Source organism: Taurulus bubalis (genome assembly GCF_910589615.1).
Source record: "Taurulus bubalis genome assembly, chromosome: 17".
Taxonomy (NCBI): Eukaryota; Metazoa; Chordata; class Actinopteri; order Perciformes; family Cottidae; genus Taurulus; species Taurulus bubalis.
The window spans coordinates 1230001-1254035 of record NC_136605.1 but is presented as its reverse complement, the minus strand read 5'-3'; the positions used below and the strand labels follow the sequence as shown (position 1 = coordinate 1254035).

General features: G+C 45.5%; 2 protein-coding genes across 3 annotated transcripts in view; both read left to right on the top strand.

Annotated features, from left to right (window-relative positions):
* The first annotated feature begins 608 nt into the window (after window positions 1-608).
* Window positions 609-19179, top strand: rras (RAS related). The gene is made up of 6 exons (XM_079232516.1): window positions 609-933; window positions 3087-3174; window positions 4525-4627; window positions 5961-6069; window positions 16386-16504; window positions 16838-19179. Exons 1-6 carry the CDS (start codon window positions 847-849, stop codon window positions 16923-16925), a joined length of 594 nt encoding a protein of 197 aa, XP_079088642.1. The 5' UTR covers window positions 609-846; the 3' UTR covers window positions 16926-19179.
* Window positions 19180-21810: 2631 nt separating this feature from the next.
* Window positions 21811-24035, top strand: part of prrg2 (proline rich Gla (G-carboxyglutamic acid) 2) — a 4047-nt gene continuing 1822 nt past the window's right edge. Inside the window, exons 1-4 of one of the 2 annotated variants that reach the window (XM_079232726.1) lie at window positions 21811-21973; window positions 22217-22389; window positions 22733-22766; window positions 23376-23499. In XM_079232726.1, coding sequence (XP_079088852.1) covers window positions 21889-21973; window positions 22217-22389; window positions 22733-22766; window positions 23376-23499 — 416 coding nt within the window. In that variant the 5' untranslated portion in view covers window positions 21811-21888. Of the gene's footprint in view, window positions 21974-22216; window positions 22390-22732; window positions 22767-23375; window positions 23509-24035 lie in introns of both variants that reach the window. The other variant, XM_079232725.1, reaches the window with a different exon arrangement.

Sequence of the window (24035 nt, the reverse complement as noted above, 5' to 3'; positions counted from 1 at the left end):
ACTTCTCTTTACTAACACATGAACTAGAAGGACTTCTCTTTACTAACACATGAACTAGAAGGAAGGCTCTTTACTAACACATGAACTAGAAGACTTCGGACCTCGCGCTGCTGTTCCATCGCGCGCGCCCACGAGGCTGAATGATGTCACGCTAGGTAGCGCGCGTCCCCGCCACATGACCAAATAAGGACACCGACACATGAAAGTGGAATGTGTTCACGAGAAGAAAGTTAGGGACACACCGATACATCGACCTGTGTGTGTTTGTATGTGTGTGTGTGTGTGTGTGTGTGTGTGTGTGTGTGTGTGTGTGTGTGTGTGTGTGTGTGTGTGTGTGTGTGTGTGTGTGTGTGGACATTAGTGCGTGAGCTGCTGTAGTTTCTTGAGGAAAAAGAAAAGAGGAAGCAGTTCCGCCCCCACAAGGAGCGCCGAGAGAGAAGAGGAGGTGACGCGGCCCGACACACACACACACACACACACACACACACACACACACACACACACACACACACACACACACACACACACACACACACACACACACACACACACACACACACGCTGCTGCTGCTGGAGCCTTTACTTGTTGCTCCGGCCTGTGACGTCACGTCTGCTCGTGTGTCGTTGTAGAAAACATGAGTAAAGTTTCAGTTTGAAGTTTGAAGCCGCTAAACTCGTCCGTGTTGGTCTCTTCTGGTCTCTGCTTCTACCATCAACGGGAACCGGCGGATCTGCTCCACTACTTTTGTTCGGTCGCGGCTCGGATCGGCTCGGCTTGGATCGGATCGGCTCGGCTGAGGCCCCTGGACAGTTTCTGATCCGGACGAATCTCAGTTGAAAACCATTATGAGTGGAGAAGAGGAGCGATTCAAACTGGTGGTGGTGGGAGGAGGAGGGGTGGGCAAGAGCGCCCTGACCATCCAGTTCATCCAGGTACGTGTTACTGTAGTGGACTCACTCAGGGACCAGGTCTATCTGGACCAGGTCTATCTGGACTCACTCAGGGACCAGGTCTATCTGGACCAGGTCTATCTGGACTCACTCAGGGACCAGGTCTATCTGGACCAGGTCTATCTGGACTCACTCAGGGACCAGGTCTATCTGGACCAGGTCTATCTGGACTCACTCAGGGACCAGGTCTATCTGCCCTGAACGTGGGCTTCATAAATACTTCCCCAGAAGGTTAGAGGCAGTCCTGATGAACTAAGAGCCCACAAGACATGATGTCCATGTGTTCACCATGCAGGCATGATGTTCATGTGTTCACCATGCAGGCATGATGTTCAAGTGCTCACCATGCAGGCATGATGTTCAAGTGCTCACCATGCAGACATGATGTTCATGTGTTCACCATGCAGGCATGATGTTCAAGTGCTCACCATGCAGACATGATGTTCATGTGTTCACCATGCAGACATGATGTTCATGTGCTCACCATGCAGACATGATGTTCATGTGTTCACCATGCAGGCATGATGTTCATGTGCTCACCATGCATACATGATGTTCATGTGTTCACCATGCAGGCATGATGTTCATGTGCTCATCATGCAGACATGATGTTCATGTGTTCACCATGCAGACATGATGTTCATGTGTTCACCATGCAGGCATGATGTTCATGTGCTCACCATGCAGGCATGATGTTCATGTGTTCACCATGCAGACATGATGTGCATGTGTTCACCATGCAGGCATGATGTTCATGTGTTCACCATGCAGGCATGATGTTCATGTGTTCACTATGCAGGCATGATGTGCATGTGTAACTACACAGTTCACCATGCAGACATGATGTTCATGTGTTCACCATGCAGACAGGATGTTCATGTGTTCACCATGCAGGCATGATGTGCATGTGTTCACCATGCAGGCATGATGTTCATGGGTTCACCATGGAGGCGTAATGTTCATGTGTTCACCATGCAGGCATGATGTTCATGGGTTCACCATGGAGGCGTAATGTTCATGTGTTCACCATGCAGGCGTGGTGTGCATTGTGAGCAGTGTTCTGGTCTCAGAGCAGCTGGACCTGCTGCTCAGCACACGTATGAGCTGTGACTTCATACCTGAATGTCCACAGCGGTCCTCATGTCGGCTCTCCTGAGCCCAGCTGTGAGCTGAGCCTCCATACTGTTGCAGTGTAATGGAGTTTAGACAGCTGACCCCTGACCTGACGACCATGGTTAAGGTCCTCTGGGTGTGTGAGTACTGTTAACTGTGAAGGATCATTTTTCGCCAGCAACACGCTAAGCTAACCGTGACTGTTGAGTTGATGCAGCATTTCAGAATGCCCTTTTTGGTAATTGACTACACGTGTCATACTTCATGTCGCTGCTGGCTACATTTATACATGTGGTTTTTGTCCCCTCAGGCCGCCATTGTTCAGAAAGCCACACCATGCAAGTTAACACAAGTTATCATTGGCACAAGTCACATAGGAAGATACTTTACCAACAAAGTCAAAAACATCTCCAGGTACCACTGTTACAGGGTTCCTACGTCATGGAAAACCTGGAACAGTCATGTAGTTTTAAAATGGTTATTTCCAGGCCTGGAAAAGTCCTTGAAAAAAATAAAATCCCCAAAGTTGAGTAAAAGTCATGTACATTTTTATATTCATGTGTTCATGACGTTCATTTACGTTGAGTTTGAAATCATGAATATGCTTTTAAAAGAAAGACTCAAAATATAAGCAGGCATACATACAGGCATCTATATAAATGTTTATTCTTTTAATCAAACTATTGTCTCATTCATTTGTGTCATTTAAGGTTTACTGTATGCTTTGTGTTCTCATTGTTAGTTTAAATACTACATTTACTCACTTTTTACTGTTTACACCCAGACTTCACTAATTGTTTGTAATGGACATTTGGTGTAAGGTCATGGAGAAGCATTCAGAATGTGTATGAACCCTGTGTAAGTACAGGCAGCGGTGGAAGAAGTATTCAGATGGTACCAATACCACACGGTGTAACACCTGTACAGTTAGTCGTAAAAAGAACAGTATTGTGGTGTAAATGTAGTACTTCATTGCTTTACTGCGTGAGCTGTGTGTGTTTAACACTGTCCCCGTCCCACAGTCCTACTTTGTGTCGGACTACGACCCCACCATCGAAGACTCCTACACCAAGATCTGCATTGTGGATGGAAAGGAGAGCCGGCTGGACAGTAAGGATACGAGTGGCTTGCAGAGTGTGGAGGCAGGGTGTGTTGCACTGGGATGTGATACGGCAGGGTGTTTGCTCTCTGGATGTTTCATTCCCTTGTTAGGACTTGCACTTGGCCAGTGTTGCTGCACAGAGCCAGGCGGCCACACTGTTTCCACACCGTGTATGTGAATCATCAGACGGGTACAGATTAACTTGTTTACGGCGCCGCACACTTCAGACTCTTCTCCACGCGTCCGTCAGACGTGACTGCAGCAGACCGTCTCGCTAGCTTCAGGAGCCGTGGGACGTCGGCGTGGCTAAAAGAGCTTTGAGTCGATGTTGGGAGCGCTTGTTCTCTGCTCTCGTGTACACAGATGTTTCCGTGTGCGGTGGGTGGGGTTAAGGGTGGGACCAGCATACCATGATGCACAAATGCTCTGCCAGAGCTCTCTACTGGGACATGGGCTTCCTCAGACCGTCTGTGCCTCAGTCTCATGTAGCATCACAGTCAAATCTATAGTTCTTATTCTAAAGGGGTTAAACCCTCAAAGAGTCCTCTAAATAAAATATGTATAACTTATTTCACAGGTTGTGAGTCTGTCCTGTTTACATATCTCACCCACTGGTTTGTACACTGCAGCCCAACATGTAAAGGTTTTATAATACCTGCACGCTATGAAGCATGAGTAAACGCTTAGTTCATCATTCATAAAGTTGTCTCACACTGTAAATGATGGATTCACCATTTGGCAATGAAGTATTATATAATGCCATAATAATAAAGTCCACTCATACACAGCTGTCATGTGACACGCTCTGGCTGTGATAGCAATGTGGTATTGTGAATAATGTGTATGTGTGTGTGTGTGTGTGTGTGTGTGTGTGTGTGTGTGTGTGTGTGTCTGTGTCTGTGTGTGTCTGTGTGTGTGTGTGTGTGTCTGTGTGTGTGTGTGTGTGTGTGTGTCTGTGTCTGTGTGTGTCTGTGTGTGTGTGTGTGTCTGTCTGTGTCTGTGTGTGTCTGTGTGTGTGTGTGTGTGTGTGTGTCTGTGTCTGTGTGTGTCTGTGTCTGTGTGTGTCTGTGTCTGTGTGTGTGTGTGTCTGTGTGTGTGTGTGTGTCTGTCTGTGTCTGTCTGTGTCTGTGTGTCTGTGTGTGTCTGTGTCTGTGTCTGTGTGTGTCTGTGTCTGTGTGTGTCTGTGTCTGTGTGTGTCTGTGTGTGTGTGTGTGTGTGTGTGTGTGTGTGTGTCTGTGTGTGTCTGTCTGTGTCTGTGTGTCTGTGTGTGTCTGTGTCTGTGTGTGTCTGTGTCTGTGTGTGTCTGTGTGTGTGTGTGTGTGTGTGTGTCTGTGTGTGTCTGTGTGTGTGTGTGTCAGTCTTGGACACCGCAGGTCAGGAGGAGTTTGGAGCGATGAGGGAGCAATACATGCGCGCAGGAGAAGGCTTCTTATTGGTGTTTGCACTCAACGATCGGGGCAGGTAATGTGTGTGTGTGTGTGTGTGTGTGTGTGTGTGTGTGTGGCTCCCTTCCAAATGGATGCTTCTAGCGCCATCAGAGGTGGGCACACTGCTGGATGGTGTGACAGCGGGGTGCTGCAGTACTCTCTGTGATGTCAGGCGAGCGTTACAGGCGTTACAGGCGTTACAGGCGTTACAGGTGTTACAGGTGTTGGGATGGAGGGGACCCTGTCCTGCACTGGTCTGTGGTCTCTCGCTAAATGTGCCCCAGCTGTCCTAACAGGGTATGCCACTTCTCAGACTCCATGCTCTTTGGTTAGCAGCTCATACATGAATGGGAAAAGCAGCACAGATATTCATCCATATAAACCTGACAAATCAAACAACTACAAACAGTGTTCATAATGGCTCTGTTTATGTGTAGCTTGATTTCTGTCCAAAAAAAAAACTCACCCAATAAAGATAGTAAAAACCCTTTCACAGGGAAAACAGGAAGAAGCCTTCAGGAGAGCAACAGAGGAGGATCCCTCTCCCCGGATGGACAGAAGCAATAGATGTCATGTGACCAGAATGAACAACGTAACAGAGTTACAGCACATTACATGAATATGACAGAAATTATTCATATAATGAGTACCGTGAAAGTCGGGTTACAAGCCGCTTCTACCTCCGGTGGGTGTCCCCGTTGTAGCTGGCGCTGCTCCCCGCTGCTGCTGCTGCTGCTACTGCCGGGGCGGAGTCACACTGAGTCGGGTGTCGGGTGTCGTGCCGGGGCTGGTAACGGGGACACTGGCCGAAGGTAGTAGTGGCTTGTAACCCAACTTTTTCCGGTAGTAGGCATGGACCACGATCCAGATAACCCTGATCCATGGGGCAGAGGGGGGGAGAGGAGGGGCATCAGCAGGGCCATGGCAGGGGGTGGAGGGCAGGGGGTGGAGGGCAGGGGTTAGGAGGTAGGAGACAGGAGGCAGAATCGGCTCCAGACACAGCCATGATCCATGGAAAGGCGAGGAAGCACAGAGGCTCCCGGGAAGAAGTAGAGTTAGTAATGTGCATTGAAGAGACATGAATTCATCCTGCAGGAGAGAGAGAGGAGAGGAGAGAGGAGCTCAGTGTATCCTAGGATGTCCCCCAGCGGTCTGGGCCTATGGCGGCACTTCGGGGAAGAGGAGGGGGGGATCTCTCTGACAGGATTCATGAGGGCAACTTACGCCGTGAATCTTCAAAGAGATGAGCAGAGCTGATTTCATTGGTCATCATTGTGTCAACATGGTATATTATTTCCTGTAAATCCATATGAATCTATGTTGGTTGATACTGTGATTGTTCATTCTTTCCTTCTGTCCCCCGGCAGCTACCATGAGGTCCAGAAATTCCACACTCAGATCCTGAGAGTCAAGGACCGAGACGACTTCCCCATGGTGCTGGTTGGAAACAAGGCGGACCTGGAACAGCACAGAGTGGTGAGTAAGGCCCTCGTGGATCTTAGTGGAGAAAGATATGCTCCAGAAGGTCAAGGAATTTGATCAGTTCTCAGCCAGGGTTTGGAAATATCAGGGCACGTGTGAAACTTCAGGTTTATGGGTCAAAAGGGACCTCAGATATTAGACAAACTAATATGATCATTTAAAGGAGGAGCAAGCCACTTGATTGCAAAGTTCAAACATAGCTGTGAACTGGTAGGGCCCACAAACCAAACTCACTACAAAGGACTGATGGCAAATGCATCTTATTTTTTAACTGAAAATGTATTTCCTACACCGTTCGATGTACTTGTAAATGAAACATGGAAACACCAGTAACCTGCCACTTTCCCCTTTATTTAGCCATCTTGTTTTTGTGGAAGGAAGCAGAGCCCGACAAATATCTGTGTCTATGAAAGCACTCTGTGAACCCCTCGTCTGTAGTCTGTGGTCTATTGTCTGTGGTCTATGGTCTATGGTCTGTGGTCTATTGTCTATGGTCTATGGTCTATGGTCTGTGGTCTGTGGTCTATTGTCTATGGTCTATGGTCTGTGGTCTGTGGTCTATTGTCTATGGTCTGTGGTATATGGTATATGATCTATGATCTGTGGTCTGTAGTCTGTTGTCTATGGTCTGTGATCTGTGGTCTATTGTCTATGGTCTATGGTATATTGTCTATGGTCTGTGGTATATGGTCTATGATCTATGATCTGTGGTCTATCGTCTGGGGCCTATGGTCTGTGGTCTGTAGTCTGTAGTCTATGGTCTGTGGTCTATTGTCTATGGTCTGTGGTCTGTAGTCTGGAGTCTATTGTCTATGGTTTGTGGTCTATCGTCTATGGTCTGTGGTATATGGTCTGTGGTCTATGGTCTGTGGTATATGGTCTGTGGTATATGGTATATGGTCTATGGTCTGTGGTCTGTGGTATATGGTATATGGTCTGTGGTATATGGTTTATGGTCTATGGTCTGTGGTATATAGTATGTGGTCTATGGTCTGTGGTATATGGTCTATGGTCTGTGGTCTATGGTCTGTGGTCTATGGTCTATTGTCTATGGTCTGTGGTATATGATCTATGGTCTGTGGTCTATTGTCTATGGTCTGTGGTATGCGGTCTATGGTCTGTGGTATATGGTATATCATCTATGGTCTGTGGTCTATGGTCTGTGGTATATGGTCTGTGGTCTATGGTCTGTGGTCTATGGTCTGTGGTCTGTGGTCTATGGTCTGTGGTCTATTGTCTATGGTATATGGTATGTGGTCTGTGGTCTGTGGTCTATGGTCTGCGGTCTATTGTATATGGTATATGGTATATGGTCTGTAGTCTATGGTCTGTGGTCTGTGGTATATGGTCTGTGGTCTATGGTCTGTGGTCTATGGTATATGGTCTGTGGTCTATGGTCTGTGGTCTATGGTATATGGTCTGTGGTCTATGGTCTGTGGTCTATGGTCTGTGGTCTATTGTCTATGGTATATGGTCTGTGGTATATGGTCTGTGGTCTGTGGTATATGGTCTGTGGTCTGTGGTCTATGGTATGTGGTCTATGGTCTGTGGTCTATGGTCTGTGGTCTGTGGTCTATTGTCTATGGTATATGGTCTATTGTCTATGGTATGTGGTCTATGGTCTATGGTCTGTGGTCTGTGGTCTATGGTCTGTGGTATATGGTATGTGGTCTATGGTCTGTGGTATATGGTCTGTGGTCTATGGTCTGTGGTATATGGTCTATTGTCTATGGTATATGGTATGTGGTCTGTGGTCTATTGTCTATGGTATATGGTATGTGGTCTATGGTATATGGTCTGTGGTCTGTGGTCTATGGTCTGTGGTCTATGGTCTGTGGTATATGGTCTATGGTCTGTGGTCTATGGTCTGTGGTCTATGGTCTGTGGTCTATGGTCTGTGGTATATGGTCTGGTCTATGGTCTGTGGTCTGTGGTCTATTGTCTGTGGTCTATTGTCTATGGTCTGTGGTATATGGTCTGTGGTATATGGTCTGGTCTGTGGTCTGTGGTCTATCGTCTGTGGTCTATTGTCTGTGGTATATGGTCTATTGTCTATGGTATATGGTATGTGGTCTGTGGTCTATTGTCTATGGTATATGGTATGTGGTCTATGGTATATGGTCTGTGGTCTGTGGTCTATGGTCTGTGGTCTATGGTCTGTGGTATATGGTCTATGGTCTGTGGTCTATGGTCTGTGGTCTATGGTCTGTGGTCTATGGTCTGTGGTATATGGTCTGGTCTATGGTCTGTGGTCTGTGGTCTATTGTCTGTGGTATATGGTCTGTGGTCTATGGTCTGGTCTGTGGTCTGTGGTCTATCGTCTGTGGTCTATTGTCTGTGGTATATGGTCTATTGTCTATGGTATATGGTATGTGGTCTGTGGTCTATGGTCTATGGTATATGGTCTGTGATCTGTGGTCTATGGTCTGTGGTCTATGGTCTGTGGTATATGGTATGTGGTCTATGGTCTGTGGTATATGGTCTGTGGTCTATGGTCTGTGGTCTATTGTCTATGGTCTATTGTCTATGGTCTGTGGTCTATGGTCTGTGGTATATGGTCTGGTCTATGGTCTGTGGTATATGGTATATGGTATATGGTCTGTGGTCTATTGTCTGTGGTATATGGTATATGGTCTGTGGTCTGTGGTCTATTGTCTGTGGTATATGGTATATGGTCTGTGGTCTATGGTCTGTGGTATATGGTATATGGTCTGTGGTCTATGGTCTATTGTCTGTGGTATATGGTATATGGTCTGTGGTATATGATCTATGGTCTGTGGTCTATTGTCTATGGTCTGTGGTATGCGGTCTATGGTCTGTGGTATATGGTATATCATCTATGGTCTGTGGTCTATGGTCTGTGGTATATGGTCTGTGGTCTATGGTCTGTGGTCTATGGTCTGTGGTCTGTGGTCTATGGTCTGTGGTCTATTGTCTATGGTATATGGTATATGGTCTGTGGTCTGTGGTCTGTGGTCTATGGTCTGCGGTCTATTGTATATGGTATATGGTATATGGTCTGTAGTCTATGGTCTGTGGTCTGTGGTATATGGTCTGTGGTCTATGGTCTGTGGTCTATGGTCTATGGTCTGTGGTCTATGGTCTGTGGTCTATGGTATATGGTCTGTGGTCTATGGTCTGTGGTCTATGGTCTGTGGTCTATTGTCTATGGTATATGGTCTGTGGTATATGGTCTGTGGTCTGTGGTATATGGTCTGTGGTCTGTGGTCTATGGTATGTGGTCTATGGTCTGTGGTCTATGGTCTGTGGTCTGTGGTCTATTGTCTATGGTATATGGTCTATTGTCTATGGTATGTGGTCTATGGTCTATGGTCTGTGGTCTGTGGTCTATGGTCTATGGTCTGTGGTATGTGGTCTATGGTCTGTGGTATATGGTCTGTGGTCTATGGTCTGTGGTATATGGTCTGTGGTCTATTGTCTATGGTCTGTGGTATATGGTCTGGTCTATGGTCTGTGGTATATGGTATATGGTATATGGTCTGTGGTCTATGGTCTATTGTCTGTGGTATATGGTATATGGTCTGTGGTCTATGGTCTGTGGTATATGGTATATGGTATATGGTCTGTGGTCTATGGTCTATTGTCTGTGGTATATGGTATATGGTCTGTGGTCTATGGTCTGTGGTATATGGTATATGGTCTGTGGTCTATGGTCTGTGGTATGTGGTCTATGGTCTGTGGTATATGGTCTGTGGTCTATGGTCTGTGGTATATGGTCTGTGGTCTATTGTCTATGGTCTGTGGTATATGGTCTGTGGTATATGGTCTGGTCTGTGGTCTGTGGTCTATGGTCTGTGGTATGTGGTCTGTGGTATATGGTATATGGTCTGTGGTCTATGGTCTGTGGTATGTGGTCTATGGTCTGTGGTATATGGTCTGTGGTCTATGGTCTGTGGTATATGGTCTGTGGTCTATTGTCTATGGTCTGTGGTATATGGTCTGTGGTATATGGTCTGGTCTGTGGTCTGTGGTCTATCGTCTGTGGTCTATTGTCTGTGGTATATGGTCTATTGTCTATGGTATATGGTATGTGGTCTGTGGTCTATTGTCTATGGTATATGGTATGTGGTCTATGGTATATGGTCTGTGGTCTGTGGTCTATGGTCTGTGGTCTATGGTCTGTGGTATATGGTCTATGGTCTGTGGTCTATGGTCTGTGGTCTATGGTCTGTGGTCTATGGTCTGTGGTATATGGTCTGGTCTATGGTCTGTGGTCTGTGGTCTATTGTCTGTGGTATATGGTCTGTGGTCTATGGTCTATGGTATATGGTCTGTGATCTGTGGTCTATGGTCTGTGGTATATGGTATGTGGTCTATGGTCTGTGGTATATGGTCTGTGGTCTATGGTCTGTGGTCTATTGTCTATGGTCTATTGTCTATGGTCTGTGGTCTATGGTCTGTGGTATATGGTCTGGTCTATGGTCTGTGGTATATGGTATATGGTATATGGTCTGTGGTCTATGGTCTATTGTCTGTGGTATATGGTATATGGTCTGTGGTCTATGGTCTGTGGTATATGGTATATGGTCTGTGGTCTATGGTCTGTGGTATATGGTATATGGTCTGTGGTATGTGGTATATGGTCTATGGTCTGTGGTATATGGTCTGTGGTCTATTGTCTATGGTCTGTGGTATATGGTCTGTGGTCTATGGTCTGTGGTCTATTGTCTATGGTCTATTGTCTATGGTCTGTGGTCTATGGTCTGTGGTATATGGTCTGGTCTATGGTCTGTGGTATATGGTATATGGTATATGGTCTGTGGTCTATGGTCTATTGTCTGTGGTATATGGTATATGGTCTGTGGTCTATGGTCTGTGGTATATGGTATATGGTCTGTGGTCTATGGTCTGTGGTATGTGGTCTATGGTCTGTGGTATATGGTCTGTGGTCTATGGTCTGTGGTATATGGTCTGTGGTCTATTGTCTATGGTCTGTGGTATATGGTCTGTGGTATATGGTCTGGTCTGTGGTCTGTGGTCTATCGTCTGTGGTCTATTGTCTGTGGTATATGGTCTATTGTCTATGGTATATGGTATGTGGTCTGTGGTCTATTGTCTATGGTATATGGTATGTGGTCTATGGTATATGGTCTGTGGTCTGTGGTCTATGGTCTGTGGTCTATGGTCTGTGGTATATGGTCTATGGTCTGTGGTCTATGGTCTGTGGTCTATGGTCTGTGGTCTATGGTCTGTGGTATATGGTCTGGTCTATGGTCTGTGGTCTGTGGTCTATTGTCTGTGGTATATGGTCTGTGGTCTATGGTCTGGTCTGTGGTCTGTGGTCTATCGTCTGTGGTCTATTGTCTGTGGTATATGGTCTATTGTCTATGGTATATGGTATGTGGTCTGTGGTCTATGGTCTATGGTATATGGTCTGTGATCTGTGGTCTATGGTCTGTGGTATATGGTATGTGGTCTATGGTCTGTGGTATATGGTCTGTGGTCTATGGTCTGTGGTCTATTGTCTATGGTCTATTGTCTATGGTCTGTGGTCTATGGTCTGTGGTATATGGTCTGGTCTATGGTCTGTGGTATATGGTATATGGTATATGGTCTGTGGTCTATTGTCTGTGGTATATGGTATATGGTCTGTGGTCTGTGGTCTATTGTCTGTGGTATATGGTATATGGTCTGTGGTCTATGGTCTGTGGTATATGGTATATGGTCTGTGGTCTATGGTCTATTGTCTGTGGTATATGGTATATGGTCTGTGGTCTATGGTCTGTGGTATATGGTATATGGTCTGTGGTCTATGGTCTGTGGTATATGGTATATGGTCTGTGGTATGTGGTATATGGTCTGTGGTCTATTGTCTGTGGTATATGGTATATGGTCTGTGGTCTATTGTCTGTGGTATATGGTATATGGTCTGTGGTCTGTGGTCTATTGTCTGTGGTATATGGTATATGGTCTGTGGTCTGTGGTCTATTGTCTGTGGTATATGGTATATGGTCTGTGGTCTATGGTCTGTGGTATATGGTCTGGTCTATGGTCTGTGGTCTGTGGTCTATTGTCTGTGGTATATGGTCTGTGGTCTATGGTCTGGTCTGTGGTCTGTGGTCTATCGTCTGTGGTCTATTGTCTGTGGTATGTGGTCTATTGTCTATGGTATATGGTATGTGGTCTGTGGTCTATGGTATATGGTCTGTGATCTGTGGTCTATGGTCTGTGGTCTATGGTCTGTGGTATATGGTATATGGTCTGTGGTCTGTGGTCTATTGTCTGTGGTATATGGTATATGGTCTGTGGTCTATTGTCTGTGGTATATGGTATATGGTCTGTGGTCTGTGGTCTATTGTCTGTGGTATATGGTATATGGTCTGTGGTCTATGGTCTGTGGTATATGGTCTGGTCTATGGTCTGTGGTCTGTGGTCTATTGTCTGTGGTATATGGTCTGTGGTCTATGGTCTGGTCTGTGGTCTGTGGTCTATCGTCTGTGGTCTATTGTCTGTGGTATGTGGTCTATTGTCTATGGTATATGGTATGTGGTCTGTGGTCTATGGTCTATGGTATATGGTCTGTGATCTGTGGTCTATGGTCTGTGGTCTATGGTCTGTGGTCTATGGTCTATTGTCTGTGGTATATGGTCTATGGTACCTACCATAGACCATGGCTGCTACCTGAGGAGACGTGACACCGGCTGAAGAGACTTCTTTTAAATCAGAGAACTGACGGCAGAATTCTCCTGCAGGTCGTCCTGTGATTTACTGCATTTCTGGAAGCTGGAGCAGAACCTGATGATGTGACACATGAGCGCAGGGCGGCGCAGTCTCGTGGGTCTGATGCACGTTCATTAAGCCGAGGAAATAACTCTGCATTCAGCTGTTTGTTCATTTCACAACTTTAAAAACTAATCTGTTTTAATATTGGCTGTTAGAGTGCTGGTACTGCGGAGTGGGATCAACTGAAACGCCGGGTATTGCAGGAAAAAGGCTGAATGAATGCGGTCTTTACTATAATTTGAACAATTTTGTAACAATATTCGGCAAACCAGATTAAAACGCCGTATCAAACGGGCCGTATCATTTTAGTTAAGGGGTCACATGCTGCCCATGTTAATCTCAAGTGGGCCGGACCAGTAAAATCACAGCATAATAACGCATACATAATGACAATATTTCTCTATGTTTAAATCATTGGTGAAGCTTTTTGGATGATAAACCCTATTTTAAGGTCTTTCTACAATAAACTAGAAACATAAAGAGCAAACATTCAGACCTCAGCCCACTGTCTACCTGCCTGCTCTGCTCTGCAGATTCCCTCCTTTGTGACGCCACTTTCATGACGGGATCACTTTTTAACAACTTGCAACACAATGCCTGTCACTTTTTATAATTTTTTGTTTAGTTTTAAATTTTTTATTTAAATTTTGTTTATATTTGAACAGTTGTCCGGTGTATGTTTGACACCCCTAGTCTATGGTCTTGTTAATGCGTGCTAATTATTGGATGCCTGGTGTAGCCTCCAGAAGAACTTAGTTCAACAACTTCTCTCGTTCTCTATATTTATTTACTAAATGATCACAAGCAAAGTACTCAGCGCTGCAATTGCAAAAGCAGTGAGTGGTCCAGCAACACGCAGGTTGGGTCCAGAACCACTGCCCCTAAACGGAAGTGGGGCCTTTCATACACAGGTTATCGTCACAGGTTGGTCTCGCCTCGTCCTCACATCTGATTGGCTCTATCCTGTCAAGAGGAGGAGAATCCCGTGTTCTCATCTTTTCTCACAAGACTGGACCACAACGACCCGTCTGCTTCACTAATGTCAACATACTGATAAACAGGTGTGAGTGTTGAAGTGCGCAGGCGTGTGACTGACTTCCCTTGAGAACTGGACCTTTCATAGACACAACCAACTCCAGCTGATAGCTGTGTTGTACTGACCTCGCTGACCTGAACTTTAATAGGCATGAAGAGTAATGGAGAATATCTGCAGAATATAAGGATTTATATTATCAGTCTATCCCAGGGGTCGGTAACCTGCGGCTCTTTAGCCCGTCTGTTGTGGCTCTTTAGCCCGTCTGTTGTGGCTCTTTAGCCCGTCTGTTGCGGCTCTTTAGCCCGTCTGTTGTGGCTCTTTAGCCCGTCTGTTGTGGCTCTTTAGCCCGTCTGTTGCGGCTCTTTAGCCCGTCTGTTGCGGCTCTTTAGCCCGTCTGTTGCGGCTCTTTAGCCCATCTGTTGCGGCTCCCTGAGGTTTTGACAAAAAAAACTTTTTTTTTGCCCAGTGGAAAAACGTTTAAAGGGAAGTCCTCTTATCTTGGAGTTTTAGGTGATGCTGTGTCACTGAAAATAAAAATAAATGTTTAAATATTTCTTTCACTAAAATGTGCGTCACGTGGCTGTCAAGCCTCCGCTCCTGCAGCTGCTCCTCGTGACTCAGAGCCCCGCCCTCGCGCGCAGAAGAGCCATTCCTCAACTGCTGCAGCAAACTGAGTAAAGTAGATCTACTTTCAGGAAGTGGATCACGTCTCCAAACTCCTCTACTGCTGCTGGTTCTGTGTCGGCTCATGAGACACTGAGGCGTCCGTTAGTAAAAACGGATCCGTCCTCCGTTTGCGGTGCTGTAGTGAGGAGGACGCTCAGTGGAAACGTAGCAAAAGATATGCGTTTAAAATGTAAAACTCACTTAAGGACAGGTATAACCTGCTACCTTGCAGTTACAGGGCAAACACTCTACCACATGAGCCACAACTATAGATAGTGCTGAAGGGCTGTATAGTTGTGTTATTAATTAACCTTAATGTAGCCGACACATGACTACTTTTTGTTTGATAGTTATAAACAGATAAAATGTCACGACGGAGCACTAATGAAAGAACCCGAGGCAGAGAGTAAAGTTCACAAGAATTCCTTCATTGATAAAGGTAATATTGCAGCAGGATAGAGTCTCTGGAGAAGGACCGCCGAAGGTTCTCCCGATGTAACTAGGGAGGGACTGAGGCCGGTCGGCAAGGCTCCGACCCGCTGTGGTGAGAGCAGCTGTCTCACTCAGGGGAGAGTAGAATCGCCAACGTAAACAGTCCAGGGTCATTCACAGGAAGGCGGTCAAACTCGGCAGAGGTACAGGCAGGGATCGGGCTTACTCGGAAACGAAGGGACGTCGGAATCAGAACAGGATATCAGGCAGGAAAACCGCTGGTAAGTTGACTCACAGGTGAAGAAAAACGAACTGGCAACGAGACAAGTGAAGCACCGAGTATATATACACACTGGGAGGGGAGTTAACGAGACACAGGTGAGACACATCAGGGCAGGGAGAGGTAATCACACATGAGGAAGTAAAGACAGCAGACATGACACAGGAGGATGATTTCAAAGTAAAACAGGAAGTGACAAGACAACAAAATAAAAGCACTACCGTCTAGTGACGGTTGTGACATAAAATAGCAATACAATGTAAAAAAATGTCTTTATTCTTGTTCTATAATTTCATAAATACAACAAACTATAGTGTTTTGTATATATAATATGACTATATATAAAACTTCAGAAGCTGTGATATCAAATCTTTTTTGCGGCTCCAGACAATTTCTTTTGGTGGAAAAAGGTCAAAATGGCTCTTTGGATACAAAAGGTTGCTGACCCCTGGTCTATCCTATATGGTCTATGGTCTATATTATCTATGGTCTATATTGTCTACTGTCTATATTTTGTCTATGGTCTGTGGTCTATGGTCTATATTGTCTATGGTTTGTGGTATATGGTCTATGGTCTATATTGTCTATGGTCTTTGGTCTTTGGTCTATATTGTCTATGGTCTTTGGTCTATATTGTCTATGGTCTTTGGTCTATATTGTCTATGGTTTGTGGTATATGGTCTTTGGTCTATATTGTCTATGGTTTGTGGTATATGGTCTTTGGTCTATATTGTCTATGGTCTATGGTCCACGATGGGGAGGTCCTCCCGCTGTAGCCAGTGGAGATCCGTGAGACTGGAGTTGAAGTGGAGAGACGACTTGTCAACCATTTTGGAAGTAGCCAGTTTACACACTGAATTAAAACCCATGCAAAGCTAAATCATTGTCATGACGACGGCCTATGTCTCACAACCAAAGCCTGCTCCAACGTGATTGGTCAGTTCTACCCAGACTACAGATGGACACCAGAACTCTTCGAATACCAAAACCTCGTCTCGTTGTTGCCTCCAGATCGTGAATATGAAAGCAGCATCTGTTGATGGAGATGCAGGTCTGCGTGTCTCCTCACAGCCCATAATGCAGCGCTGAGAGAGGGATGGCAGCACTGCCCAGGAGGTAGAGGATGAGTCTTACTGTTTGCTTTGTCTGCAGATCTCCAGGGAGAACGCGCAGGCGTTCGCCAGAGAGAACCGGATCCACTACATGGAGGCTTCAGCCAAGAATCGCTGCAACGTGGATGAAGTCTTCTTGGAGCTGGTGAAAATTATCAGGTACAGTCCTTATTTATTTGACTTCATACTAGTCATGTTGGAGGAACAGGTGATTAGCAGCTACAGTAGCTTTCCCTGTAGGCACGGGGCTGCTAATCACTTCCTCTTGACTCAACCATTGGGGTGTTCTGGGGCCTAACATGAAGGATCTCGCACCCTTTCAGGGCAAGTTAGTGGCTGGTTTGATTTCACCGCCAAGAATCTGGAGTCAGACCGTTCTAACCTCTGTAGAGCTGCTTTGATCAATATGTGGATGTCAGCAGTCAATCACGTGACACTGTGTGCACTTTGGAATGATTCCCTCTCTTTCCCTTTCTGCTCCTTCATCCACAGACGGTTTCACGAGATGGAGAGTCCTCCTCCAACAACTCATCACACAAGGAAAAAGAAAAGGGGGGGCTGTCCCTGTGTCCTCCTCTGAGAGGGAGAGGGAAAGAGAGAGAGAGAGAGAGAGGGAGGAGAGGAGAGAGAGAGAGAGAAAGAGGAGAGAGAGAGGAGAGAGAGAGAGAGAGAGAGAGAGAGAGAGAGAGAGAGAGAGAGAGAGAGAGAGAGAGAGAGAGAGAGAGGAGAGCAAGAGGAGAGAGAGAGAGAGAGAGAGAGAGAGAGAGAGAGAGAGAGAGAGAGAGAGAGAAAGAGGTATGGAGACTTTCCAAATGGTTTCATTTGCACTTTTGCCAAAAGCAGCTTTAAAATCAGTGTAATCGTGTATTTTAACAGAGGATACAAAGGGAGAGGCGTCAGTAACGGGGTGGGGAGGAACAGGAAGTGCCGGAGAGATGGCGTCTAAATGACCAAACTGCTGTTAGAGAGGACACTGCGTTAGACTGCGTGAAGAAACTCAAGCAAACAATTATTCCCAATAGCATAGTCTTTAAAATGTCGAAACATTTCAACTTGCTCATGTAGCCCAAAGGCCATGTGCTGCCTTATTGCATGCCTTCCTGCAGGGGGCAGCAGACCCCCAGGGTTAGGACAGGACTTTGAGGCTGCGGCTGCCTGCTGCTGTATTTGTCTTTGGTGCCTCGTCCCCATCTTTCCCTTAGTGGTGCCATGTTGTGAGAGAATGTTCCAAAGGGTCTCAGTAGGGAAGCCCCGGTGCCTCGGCCATGCACAGCCGACCCTCGCTGCATGAAGAAGAGTCTACTTTAAGGTTGCAGTCAGTTTTCAACCTGGCAGTGCAGTATTCATGACAGCAGAACCTGTTTCTGCATTTGCACATTTCATTTGACACAAATACTCTGTGGATGTTCGTTGGTGATAGGTGGACTGTATTCTGGTACTGTGTCTTTATTTTCATCCATTCATTTGGTGGTTACAGCTACGTCATCACTGTCTTCATATAAGGTATGTGTGTAATGTTTGGTCACAGAAATCAAGTGATCAAGTGGAGCTTTCAACTCCATCTCAAGGTCTTCATTGGATGGTTGGACTCCATGGCGATGGTTCAGTTGTCCTCACGTGACATCAATGTGTGACCTCGGGTGTGATGAGCTGCTGGACGCTCTGGTGCTCATCATGTAGGAGCTCTCACTCGTGATGTCATGGTGATGTCATAGTGATGTCATACACCACTCCTGTCTTCTCACTGGAGGACCTGTCTGAAAGTCCAGCTCCACATGTACCATGTGACTGAGGTTTCATTCTGAAGTCACGTGACAGCTAAGCCATCTTCATGCCAGCTTTATTCACCAAGGAAGGCAGTGTTGTGAGGTTGAAAGTTCTGGAAAAAGCTACTCAGTGGACCTTGACTTGAGGTTCTGTTGTCTTGCAGTGGATGGGAAGCACCGTGCTTTATGTCTTGAATGTGCGTAAAATTCTATGTTGTCCATCAAATCACATGGTGTGTGTTCTTGTTGTAGTGTGTGTTCTTGTTGTGGTGTGTGTTCTTGTTGTGGTGTGTGTTCTTGTTGTAGTGTGTGTTCTTGTTGTGGTGTGTGTTCTTGTTGTGGTGTGTGTTCTTGTTGTAGTGTGTGTTCTTGTTGTGGTGTGTGTTCTTGTTGTGGTGTGTGTTCTTGTTGTGGTGTGTGTTCTTGTTGTGGTGTGTGTTCTTGTTGTAGTGTGTGTTCTTGTTGTGGTGTGTGTTCTTGTTGTGGTGTGTGTTCTTGTTGTGGTGTGTGTTCTTGTTGTAGTGTGTGTTCTTGTTGTAGTGTGTGTTCTTGTTGTGGTGTGTGTTCTTGTTGTAGTGTGTGTTCTTGTTGTGGTGTGTGTTCTTGTTGTAGTGTGTGTTCTTGTTGTAGTGTGTGTTCTTGTTGTGGTGTGTGTTCTTGTTGTAGTGTGTGTTCTTGTTGTGGTGTGTGTTCTTGTTGTAGTGTGTGTTCTTGTTGTGGTGTGTGTTCTTGTTGTGGTGTGTGTTCTTGTTGTGGTGTGTGTTCTTGTTGTGGTGTGTGTTCTTGTTGTGGTGTGTGTTCTTGTTGTGAGTCCACTTCACATCTTCAAGGCCCCTCCCACTGCAAGGAGAGATTAACTCACTACTATGCACAGCAAGACCAAACCGAAAATTGAAGACAAATCAAATCTCTCATATACTAATATCCACCTTGTTGTTCATCTTTAATGCTTTGGGTTTGTTTCCCCTTTCATAATTCATATGTATATCTATATGACTACCTGCAATTCACATCTTTCAGTTTTGTATTGAAATCCAAGTCAAAACTCTTTTATACAATATTAAAACATTTACAACTTACCATTTCTTTCTGTTGTGTCTCCTATGAATTCACACTGATTTTAGGGCTTCAGATGAGATGATGAGATAATTATTTGGATTATATAGAATCAACGTTTTCCACGACGTGTTGTACACTCCATTTTTAATCTGAAATCCTCTTTGTAGGTCATAGTTATATGCTCACCACTAAATATTACTGAACAGTTTCAAACACTCAAAACCGGTTGTATTTCACTTTAGTGCAGAGAGCACGGACTACACACACATACATAAATACACACACACACACACACACACACACACACATACACACTGTGGCAAACCAGGGCCCCGTTCCTCGTACCTGAGAACTGAGTTAATTTTCAGGATAAGATTACACAGGTCAGGCTTTTCGGTTCCACGAAGCAAGTTTGGCAAAATCACCATAGCAACACATCCAAAAACTTGAACCTGCTCCAGCGCAATCTAACTTAAGTTAGCTGGATAAGCTAACTCAAGTTAGCTGAATAAGCTAACTTAAGAACATCGGGAAAGCCGGTGCGTGCCGTGCTGTTCGTAACGCTTATTTAGCGCTTAAGAAACTTGTGGATGTGTTCCTTACATTCCCTGGCCTCCTCCCAGTACTCCCACCTCTCCAGAGGAGCTGCCCCCAGCTATGCCCTCCACTATGGGACTGCCCCGTTGGTGCTGTAGGGCCTCAGCAGGAGTAAAATCTGGACTCTTAGGTCCTCTTAGGTCTGGACCATATCAGCCCTCTTTTTGTTCATAAAATGTGAAGGATATGACACATTATTGTAGAACATGATTAAGGTGGACTCATGAGAATAGAGAGAATCACACACAATTTCTTTTCACTGCTTCAATTGATTGAATTTCTGATTACGAATAATGCATACATACTAACTACTAATACATAATATCCTCCCGTACACAGATGCGCACACACATATTCAAACTCCTAGTTCTATATGGTGATCTACACATACATGTACACATATATCAACCCTGAGTCCTAAACATTACGTTCCCCCAGAACTAAAACGCATTCTCAATTATGTTTGACTGGAAATGTATTTTCTCCCTGATTACGTTTTTGTTTGACGTGTTTCTAATCAACGTATCTGATGTTTTATCGCTTTCTGGGGGAACGTCATTTTTAGGAGACAGGGTTGCATCTATAGTACATGATACACACACACACACACACACACACACACACACACACACACACACACACACACACACACACACACATTCACACACACACACACATACACACATGCATACATATACACATACATACACACACACATGCATACATACACACATACATACATGCATACATAAATACACACATGCATACATATACACTTGCATACATACATACATATACACATGCATACACACACACACATACATACATACATATACACATACATGCACACACACATACACACACGCATACATATACACATACATACACACACATACACACATGCATACATATACACATACATACACACACACATACAGACATACATACACACACACATACAGACATACATACATACATACATATACACATACATACACACACACATGCATACATATACACATACATACACACACACATGCATACATATACACATACATACACACACATACATACACACACACATACAGACATACATACACACACACATACAGACATACATACATACATATACACATACCTACACACACACATACACACATGCATACATATACACATACGTACACACACATGCATACATATACACATACGTACACACACATGCATACATATACACATACATACATACACACATGCATACATATACACATACATACACACACACACATGCATACATATACACATACATACACACACACATGCATACATATACACATACATACATACACACATGCATACATATACACATACATACACACACATGCATACATATACACATACATACACACACATGCATACATATACACGTACACACACACACACATGCATACATATACACATACATACACACACACATGCATACATATACACATACATACATACACACATATACACACCTACATACACATACACTTACATACACACACACAAATACACACATATACACTTGCATACACACACACACACATGCATGCATACATATACACTTACATACACACACACACACGCACACACACACACACAGACACACACACACACACACACACACACACACACTCAGCTGATGGATCAGGTAGCCAGGCCCCTCCCTCCAGAAGGTAGCCAGGCCCCTCCCTCCAGCAGGTAGCCAGGCCCCTCCCTCCAGCAGGTAGCCAGGCCCCTCCCTCCAGCAGGTAGCCAGGCCCCTCCCTCCAGCAGGTATGCTGTCCAGCAGGTTTGTGCGCGTTTCTAGGAAAACAACACAAGCCTCAGGAGCCTGACGGGTAAAGCTTGGGACTTCCACGTTGGTGGCAGCTGTAAAGAAGACGTTTGGTTTGGCTCCAGGGAAGCCGAGGCCTGGACAGGTGAAGCCGAGGCCTGGACAGGTGAAGCCGAGGCCTGGACAGGTGAAGCCGAGGGCTGGACAGGTGAAGCTGAGGGCTGGGCTGGTGCTCGGGGCTCTGGCCAGAAGCGGCGCATTCATCTCCACAGAGGCTCTTCCGTGTCCTTCTCCCTGCATTTCAAATGGCAGCCTGGTTGGCGGTGTGGATCCCTGTGCTGTCCCTGCTGCAGCTGGCTCACGGCTCTGTCTTCTCCAGACCGGGTCCAGGTAAACCACCTCTTCATACACAGCGCACCCACCCAGTCCTCATGTGACCTGGTCCTGTGGTGTCACAGGTTGCCTCTCGGCTATGGGGTCGTTAGTCTTCTCATCTAGTTTGAATCCTCAGCTCCCATCTGGAACACGTATTGGTAGATTAAAGGCACTTGTTTTAGCATATTGAGTCAGAACATGTTATTGTCGTATCACACAGTGTGTACTCTGTGAGTTCACACGGCCTGCCTCCTGCAGGGGAGCCAGTGCTGGTGGACCAGCAGTCAGCGACCAGCTTCCTGTCCCGCTCGCTGCTCTACAACAGCTGGGACTTTGAGATGGTGGTGGCTGACAGTCTGCAGAGGGAGTGCGTGGAGGAGACGTGCAGCTACGAGGAGGCCAGAGAGGTGTTCGAGGACGACGCCAAGACGGTGAGGCTGCTGCTGGGGTCCGTCTCTCGTAGACCTCCACAGATCAGGACCAACCTGGCATCGGAGTTAGCTTCTGTGGGACAAGATGCACTTTGAATGTAACCAGACATCCCTCAGAGTTTACGGCTTGCTTTAGTGATCAGCGCTGCAATGTTGTGTTTGCAGGTTCAGAGTTGGGAACACTTGTAGTAACAACTCCCAGAATGTTTACCTAAACATGCTTTACAAATCACTTCCTTAGCATTTGACAGAAGGATTCATACATTCTCATTGCCTGACATGTTTATTTTCCTCTAATTGAATGAAGCTACATCCTTAAATCTTCTTTTGCTTCCATTTCTAGGAAGCATTTTGGACCGACTATGTCGACAGTCACGGTAATGCTTTTAAAGATGAATATGATGCACTATTGTAGTCTCTGGGCCTTGTCTTTTGCATTGGACTCATCCAGCTGAATGCAGTGTTTTCACATTGAAAATACATACAATATTCAATATAGTATTATACATTTATAATATTTAGTATAGTATTTAGTACAGCACCATGGTCAAAGATACACTCCTTGTCCCAATGACTTAGGGGCTGAATGCCACCACAGTCTGCAGTGTATCTCTGGTCATTCATAATGTCTCCAGTCCTTTTGAAGTAGGCTGCACTTTATAATCAAATGCTGTGTGAAGGCGTAGTCAGAATACACCTGTAGCGTGAGCATGCTTACGCTGCAAACTTTATAACTGATAACTGGACAGACATTGCACCAACAGTTCACATTGCAGCTGGTGTCATATTCAGAAAAGGCATAGAGCATCAATAGGAAGGAATTTGTTGCAGTCACACATTTAGACTGTACGTTCCACTGATGACACAAGCCAACTAACAGAAGACATGAAGTCATGCTGGAAGTCATTGCTGTGGTAGTCAGTATCCGACTGCTGTGAGAGCTGGAGGAAGCAACGGTTTAATCTTCCTGCTGTTTGTCTTTGAAGCGTATTCCCCCAGAGTGGACGTGTCAGGGCTGGTGGCCGGGATCGTGGCTGTCCTCGTGTCTGCTGGTATTGCCACCGTGCTGGGGATCTACTGCTACAAAAACAAGAATAAAGGTGGATCAAGGTCAGGCCAGTAAGTTCACTCTGATGAAAACATTCATGAAGAAACGCAGCTCATGTAGGAATGTGGAATAGAATGGTAACTTTGGTTCGTGGGGACCAAACTCAGACTAAGGCTGTCACCATATCAGATTGTCACGACAGCAACTTTGTCTCAGTGGTAGAGCAGGGTCGTCCTTCAATCAGAGAATCGGCAGTTCGATCCCTGGCTCCGCTAGTCCATGTGAACGTGTCTTTGGGGAAGACACTTAGCCCCAAATGTCTCATGTAGCTGATACGGTGTGTGAATGTAGAGTCCTGATGGACAGGTGGTACCTTCATGGTAGCTCCTCCCATCAGTGTATGAATGGGTGTAAATGACGACATGACACAATTATAGCCATTTACACACTTATTGGCCAAAATAATTCCAGAGAACGATGTTATCAAGACATCGATAGAAAATCCGGAAAAAAAACCCACTATCTGTCCATTTATCTTGTGCCTGTATGAGTACCACGGCGATGTAGCTCAACTGGAAGCAAAACAATAGGCACGCCG

What these genes read in the sequence shown, in the direction of transcription:
- rras (XM_079232516.1), top strand. Translation starts at nt 847, where the DNA reads ATGAGTGGAGAAGAGGAGCGATTCAAACTGGTGGTGGTGGGAGGAGGA. An exon ending in ACCTGGAACAGCACAGAGTG is followed by an intron (nt 6,070 to 16,385) that starts GTGAGTAAGGCC and finishes CTTTGTCTGCAG; the next exon opens with ATCTCCAGGGAGAACGCGCA. An exon ending in GAGCTGGTGAAAATTATCAG is followed by an intron (nt 16,505 to 16,837) that starts GTACAGTCCTTA and finishes CTTCATCCACAG; the next exon opens with ACGGTTTCACGAGATGGAGA.